Source organism: Mytilus edulis, chromosome 13, assembly GCF_963676685.1.
Source record: "Mytilus edulis chromosome 13, xbMytEdul2.2, whole genome shotgun sequence".
Lineage (NCBI taxonomy): Eukaryota > Metazoa > Mollusca > Bivalvia > Mytilida > Mytilidae > Mytilus > Mytilus edulis.
In genome coordinates this window covers 20,810,151-20,817,532 of record NC_092356.1, presented here as the reverse complement: position 1 = coordinate 20,817,532, position 7,382 = coordinate 20,810,151, and the positions used below count along the sequence as shown (strand labels likewise).

At 42.3% G+C, this 7,382-nt stretch overlaps 2 protein-coding genes across 2 annotated transcripts; both read right to left on the bottom strand.

The window, feature by feature from the left end:
* Positions 1 to 733: 733 nt before the first annotated feature.
* On the bottom strand, positions 734 to 2,257 carry LOC139500171 (uncharacterized). The gene has a single exon (XM_071288909.1). The coding sequence runs from the start codon at positions 2,255 to 2,257 to the stop codon at positions 734 to 736; it is 1,524 nt and encodes a 507-aa protein (XP_071145010.1).
* A 16-nt stretch (positions 2,258 to 2,273) lies between these two features.
* Positions 2,274 to 2,972, bottom strand: LOC139500170 (uncharacterized). Its single transcript, XM_071288908.1, has one exon. The coding sequence runs from the start codon at positions 2,970 to 2,972 to the stop codon at positions 2,274 to 2,276; it is 699 nt and encodes a 232-aa protein (XP_071145009.1).
* Positions 2,973 to 7,382: the final 4,410 nt, after the last annotated feature.

Sequence of the window (7,382 nt, the reverse complement as noted above, 5' to 3'; positions counted from 1 at the left end):
CACATTCGGTACTCCTCGACATATCCCTACGGCAAAGTTCCGAACCGGACCTAGCTCATTTCAAAGGTATTGATCCAAGCTATTTGCCACTTAAATATTTTTCTGGGATCCGGGCCCGTCTGGCCACCACAGAGGTTCAAAGGTGACCCTTGACGTAATTTTCCGTATTAACCATATGCATACATTCGATACTTTTCGGCATATACCAACGGCAAAGTTCCGAACCGGACCTAGCTCATTTTAAAGGTATTGACCCAAGCTATTCCCCACTTAAATATTTTTCTGGGATCCGGGCCCGTCTGGCCACAACAGAGGTTCAAAGTTGCCAATTTACGTATTTTCCATACCAACCCCACATTCGGTACTCCTCGACATATCCCTACGGCAAAGTTCAGAACCGGACCTAGCTCATTTTAAAGGTATTATCGTAAAGTGGTTTTACTAAAACTGCATGTAATATAACAAAGACGTCTAAACTGTATGAATTTGTATTGATCACTGAAGTACAAGATAACGTCATAAGTACACAACGTTGGATATACAATAATGCCGCGTTACGTTAACGTTCTCTTCTGTGCGTGATTTCCAACATTCTCCGGCCCACGAAAGGTGAAAATATAAAACTTGTAAAATAATTAAAGTCTCTTTGTTAAAATAATAAATGAAATTAACTTTAAAGTCCATCATTAAAATTAAAACTTTTACCACAGTTTGTTATAGTACGGTGTCACATTTATTTCACGTTCTTTTTTCTTGTAAGTTTCTCCCTGTAATCCAATTCCTGATATAAGTTGAGCTGTTTGAAGTGAGATTTTGATTTTCCCATTCCTTGTAAATCCTCGTAAAAGCGTTTGTTTTTGTTACTGTCTCTTGTCCACATTAAAGCTGATTTGTCTGTTTCATTTACTTTCAACGGACCAGTGGTTCTTTGTTTTGTCCTTGAAGTGTCCACAATTGTAGAAATATGTTCAATGTTAATAGTATTCCTCTCTGTTTCATCATCGGTAGTGTGCGTCTCCTCTGTTTCTCCTAAATTTGTAGTACGAAAGTGTGTTTCGTTGATTGAATTGGTTCTTTTGAGTGGTCCTGAGAGTAGGTATCCTAGTTTGGACTTTACTGCTGTTGGTCCCTCGCCCCTAATGATATCATCCTCGACAATATCCCAGTATTGGTCAGCTCCAACAAGCAGTCCAATTTCAAATGATGTATCCTTAGTTACGGCGTGTGCTAATTTTACGTTTTGCAAATACGGCAACTGTTTTGCAGTTTCAATGTTAGTCTTAAATGGTGCGGCGATTTTAGGTACAATCAAAACATCGACTGGTATTTCTTGGCCATAGATGGTTTGTATCTTCACTGTTGCTGTGTTTAGCTGTTCAATAGAGTTGTTCTCATTATCGTCTCCAAATCTAGATAGGGTAATTGCTTCACTTCCTGTGTTGTTTAACTCCAATTTCTCTGCTAAATGTCTTGTAATAAATGACCTTGTGGCGCCTTCGTCAAAAAGTATCTTTGCTTCAATCGTTTGGTCTTTGTAGCTTAGTGGTGCTATTGCGGTCTTTAATAAAACATTTGGGCGATCACAATTTAAAGATGAATATAAAACAGAAGTCTCAGATTCCTCCGCGTTGTGTTTTTGTACTGTACTTGTACTACTTCTACTTGTAGTTTCTTCATCATGGTCGTTGTTGCATAGGCTTGTGTGGTGACGTCTATCACATTTTTTGCAGTTTGATTTAGATTTGCAATCTACTACGCGGTGTCGCCCTAAGCAATTAAAGCACAATCTATCTTCTTTAACAATTTTCATGCGGTCGTTCTGGTCTGTATATTTAGTACATTCTGACGAAAAGTGGGGTTCCTTGCAGTATGCGCAGCTAATTTGATAAGATTTCTGTGGTGAATTGGTTTTTGCCCAGTTCTCGCGAGATTTTGTGTTTGTGTAGAATGTAGCTGTAGTACTAGGACTTTCAAATGATTCTGTACTGCTACCAGACTCTAAAATTGCCAGTTCCTTAAAAATAGATCTCCTAAGATCACCAAGATACCAATCTGTGGAACCGTGTTCACGAGTCAGGTTTTTGCGTATTTCACTGGGCATTTTGTTAAGTATGACTGGTACTAATAACGAGCCGTACGAGTCTTGAGCTTGTCCAAGTGATTCTAGTCCTCTTATGTATGTCTCTGTTCTGTCATAGTAACTTCTAAGTTGCGAAAGCGTATTCTTTGGTGCGGGTATGTCTAGTAGTGCTTGCATGTACGATTGAATGATCTTATGTTTTTTGTCCGAACCTTTCATGTATGAGTTCAATAGCTTTGTTGTAGTTTGTGTGCGTAAGAGCAAATCCGGCAATTGTATATGACGCTTCTCCCTCTAGTAAAGACTTTAGGTAATTAAACTTTTGAACGTCGGTTAGAATGTTGTTGTTGTGAATAGCTGAATCAAAAGAATCCCAAAAGGATTGCCATTCTAGTACGTTTCCATCAAATGTAGGTAAATTCAATTTCGGTAGTTTGTGGAAGTTGCTGCTATTGACGCTTGAATTTGAACGTAAAGTCGTGAAATTGAGGCCAGTATTTTGTGAGTCATCTCTTATGTTATATACGGGGCCAACATTGTGAATGGGTTGCAGTGTCTCATTGTGCGGCGAAAAACTTCTAGCGGCTGCATTTAAATTTGATGTTTGAGCTTGAATAAATTTACGAATTTTGCGTATTTTCGTCTCTAAATTAAGTTTATACTCATCTGTGTCAAGTATCTCTTGCTCTATATCCTCCTCTTGTACACTATCTAAAATGTTCTTATCCAAATCCTTCAGAATATCTTGCTTTTCCTTTAATGTATCCAAAATTGTTTCCAACTCGTCCTCTTCCGGTTTTTCTTCTGTTTCACTTCTCTCCTCAAATCTTCTTAAAATCCCAGAAACTGCGCTTCTGTGTCCCGCTCGTATAGATTTCAGCTTTGAAGTCATCTTCTTCTGGTCACGGTACCAATATCGTAAAGTGGTTTTACTAAAACTGCATGTAATATAACAAAGACGTCTAAACTGTATGAATTTGTATTGATCACTGAAGTACAAGATAACGTCATAAGTACACAACGTTGGATATACAATAATGCCGCGTTACGTTAACGTTCTCTTCTGTGCGTGATTTCCAACAGGTATTGACCCAAGCTATTCCCCACTTAAATATTTTTCTGGGATCCGGGCCCGTCTGGCCACCACAGAGGTTCAAAGTTGCCAATTTACGTATTTTCCATACCAACCACACATTCGGTACTCCTCGACATATCCCTACGGCAAAGTTCCGAACCGGACCTAGCTCATTTCAAAGGTATTGATCCAAGCTATTTGCCACTTAAATATTTTTCTGGGATCCGGGCCCGTCTGGCCACCACAGAGGTTCAAAGGTGCCCCTTAACGTAATTTTCCGTTTTAACCATATGCATACATTCGGTACTTTTCGGCATATACCAACGGCAAAGTTCCGAACCGGACCTAGCTCATTTTAAAGGTATTGACCCAAGCTATTCCCCACTTAAATATTTTTCTGGGATCCGGGCCCGTCCGGTCACCACAGAGGTTCAAAGGTGCCCCTTAACGTAATTTTCCGTTTTAACCATATGCATACATTCGGTACTTTTCGGCATATACCAACGGCAAAGTTCCGAACCGGACCTAGCTCATTTTAAAGGTATTGACCCAAGCTATTCCCCACTTAAATATTTTTCTGGGATCCGGGCCCGTCTGGCCACCACAGAGGTTCAAAGGTGCCCCTTAACGTAATTTTCCGTTTTAACCATATGCATACATTCGGTACTTTTCGGCATATACCAACGGCAAAGTTCCGAACTGGACCTAGCTCATTTTAAAGGTATTGACCCAAGCTATTCCCCACTTAAATATTTTTCTGGGATCCGGGCCCGTCTGGTCACCACAGAGGTTCAAAGGTGCCCCTTAACGTAATTTTCCGTTTTAACCATATGTATACATTCGGTACTTTTCGGCATATACCAACGGCAAAGTTCCGAACCGGACCTAGCTCATTTTAAAGGTATTGACCCAAGCTATTCCCCACTTAAATATTTTTCTGGGATCCGGGCCCGTCTGGTCACCACAGAGGTTCAAAGGTGCCCCTTAACGTAATTTTCCGTTTTAACCATATGCATACATTCGGTACTTTTCGGCATATACCAACGGCAAAGTTCCGAACCGGACCTAGCTCATTTTAAAGGTATTGACCCAAGCTATTCCCCACTTAAATATTTTTCTGGGATCCGGGCCCGTCTGGCCACCACAGAGGTTCAAAGGTGCCCCTTAACGTAATTTTCCGTTTTAACCATATGCATACATTCGGTACTTTTCGGCATATACCAACGGCAAAGTTCCGAACTGGACCTAGCTCATTTTAAAGGTATTGACCCAAGCTATTCCCCACTTAAATATTTTTCTGGGATCCGGGCCCGTCTGGCCACCACAGAGGTTCAAAGGTGCCCCTTAACGTAATTTTCCGTTTTAACCATATGTATACATTCGGTACTTTTCGGCATATACCAACGGCAAAGTTCCGAACCGGACCTAGCTCATTTTAAAGGTATTGACCCAAGCTATTCCCCACTTAAATATTTTTCTGGGATCCGGGCCCGTCTGGTCACCACAGAGGTTCAAAGGTGCCCCTTAACGTAATTTTCCGTTTTAACCATATGCATACATTCGGTACTTTTCGGCATATACCAACGGCAAAGTTCCGAACCGGACCTAGCTCATTTTAAAGGTATTGACCCAAGCTATTCCCCACTTAAATATTTTTCTGGGATCCGGGCCCGTCTGGTCACCACAGAGGTTCAAAGGTGCCCCTTAACGTAATTTTCCGTTTTAACCATATGCATACATTCGGTACTTTTCGGCATATACCAACGGCAAAGTTCCGAACCGGACCTAGCTCATTTTAAAGGTATTGACCCAAGCTATTCCCCACTTAAATATTTTTCTGGGATCCGGGCCCGTCTGGCCACCACAGAGGTTCAAAGGTGCCCCTTAACGTAATTTTCCGTTTTAACCATATGCATACATTCGGTACTTTTCGGCATATACCAACGGCAAAGTTCCGAACTGGACCTAGCTCATTTTAAAGGTATTGACCCAAGCTATTCCCCACTTAAATATTTTTCTGGGATCCGGGCCCGTCTGGCCACCACAGAGGTTCAAAGGTGCCCCTTAACGTAATTTTCCGTTTTAACCATATGTATACATTCGGTACTTTTCGGCATATACCAACGGCAAAGTTCCGAACCGGACCTAGCTCATTTTAAAGGTATTGACCCAAGCTATTCCCCACTTAAATATTTTTCTGGGATCCGGGCCCGTCTGGTCACCACAGAGGTTCAAAGGTGCCCCTTAACGTAATTTTCCGTTTTAACCATATGCATACATTCGGTACTTTTCGGCATATACCAACGGCAAAGTTCCGAACCGGACCTAGCTCATTTTAAAGGTATTGACCCAAGCTATTCCCCACTTAAATATTTTTCTGGGATCCGGGCCCGTCTGGCCACCACAGAGGTTCAAAGGTGCCCCTTAACGTAATTTTCCGTTTTAACCATATGCATACATTCGGTACTTTTCGGCATATACCAACGGCAAAGTTCCGAACTGGACCTAGCTCATTTTAAAGGTATTGACCCAAGCTATTCCCCACTTAAATATTTTTCTGGGATCCGGGCCCGTCTGGCCACCACAGAGGTTCAAAGGTGCCCCTTAACGTAATTTTCCGTTTTAACCATATGTATACATTCGGTACTTTTCGGCATATACCAACGGCAAAGTTCCGAACCGGACCTAGCTCATTTTAAAGGTATTGACCCAAGCTATTCCCCACTTAAATATTTTTCTGGGATCCGGGCCCGTCTGGTCACCACAGAGGTTCAAAGGTGCCCCTTAACGTAATTTTCCGTTTTAACCATATGCATACATTCGGTACTTTTCGGCATATACCAACGGCAAAGTTCCGAACCGGACCTAGCTCATTTTAAAGGTATTGACCCAAGCTATTCCCCACTTAAATATTTTTCTGGGATCCGGGCCCGTCTGGTCACCACAGAGGTTCAAAGGTGCCCCTTAACGTAATTTTCCGTTTTAACCATATGCATACATTCGGTACTTTTCGGCATATACCAACGGCAAAGTTCCGAACCGGACCTAGCTCATTTTAAAGGTATTGACCCAAGCTATTCCCCACTTAAATATTTTTCTGGGATCCGGGCCCGTCTGGCCACCACAGAGGTTCAAAGGTGCCCCTTAACGTAATTTTCCGTTTTAACCATATGCATACATTCGGTACTTTTCGGCATATACCAACGGCAAAGTTCCGAACTGGACCTAGCTCATTTTAAAGGTATTGACCCAAGCTATTCCCCACTTAAATATTTTTCTGGGATCCGGGCCCGTCTGGCCACCACAGAGGTTCAAAGGTGCCCCTTAACGTAATTTTCCGTTTTAACCATATGTATACATTCGGTACTTTTCGGCATATACCAACGGCAAAGTTCCGCACCGGACCTAGCTCATTTTAAAGGTATTGACCCAAGCTATTCCCCACTTAAATATTTTTCTGGGATCCGGGCCCGTCTGGTCACCACAGAGGTTCAAAGGTGCCCCTTACCGTAATTTTCCGTTTTAACCATATGCATACATTCGGTACTTTTCGGCATATACCAACGGCAAAGTTCCGAACCGGACCTAGCTCATTTTAAAGGTATTGACCCAAGCTATTCCCCACTTAAATATTTTTCTGGGATCCGGGCCCGTCTGGTCACCACAGAGGTTCAAAGGTGCCCCTTAACGTAATTTTCCGTTTTAACCATATGCATACATTCGGTACTTTTCGGCATATACCAACGGCAAAGTTCCGAACCGGACCTAGCTCATTTTAAAGGTATTGACCCAAGCTATTCCCCACTTAAATATTTTTCTGGGATCCGGGCCCGTCTGGCCACCACAGAGGTTCAAAGGTGCCCCTTAACGTAATTTTCCGTTTTAACCATATGCATACATTCGGTACTTTTCGGCATATACCAACGGCAAAGTTCCGAACTGGACCTAGCTCATTTTAAAGGTATTGACCCAAGCTATTCCCCACTTAAATATTTTTCTGGGATCCGGGCCCGTCTGGCCACCACAGAGGTTCAAAGGTGCCCCTTAACGTAATTTTCCGTTTTAACCATATGTATACATTCGGTACTTTTCGGCATATACCAACGGCAAAGTTCCGAACCGGACCTAGCTCATTTTAAAGGTATTGACCCAAGCTATTCCCCACTTAAATATTTTTCTGGGATCCGGGCCCGTCTGGTCACCACAGAGGTTCAAAGGTGCCCCTTA

Coding starts and splice junctions, on each gene's coding strand:
- LOC139500170 (XM_071288908.1), bottom strand. CDS start 2,972: ATGACTTCAAAGCTGAAATCTATACGAGCGGGACACAGAAGCGCAGTT.
- LOC139500171 (XM_071288909.1), bottom strand. CDS start 2,257: ATGCAAGCACTACTAGACATACCCGCACCAAAGAATACGCTTTCGCAA.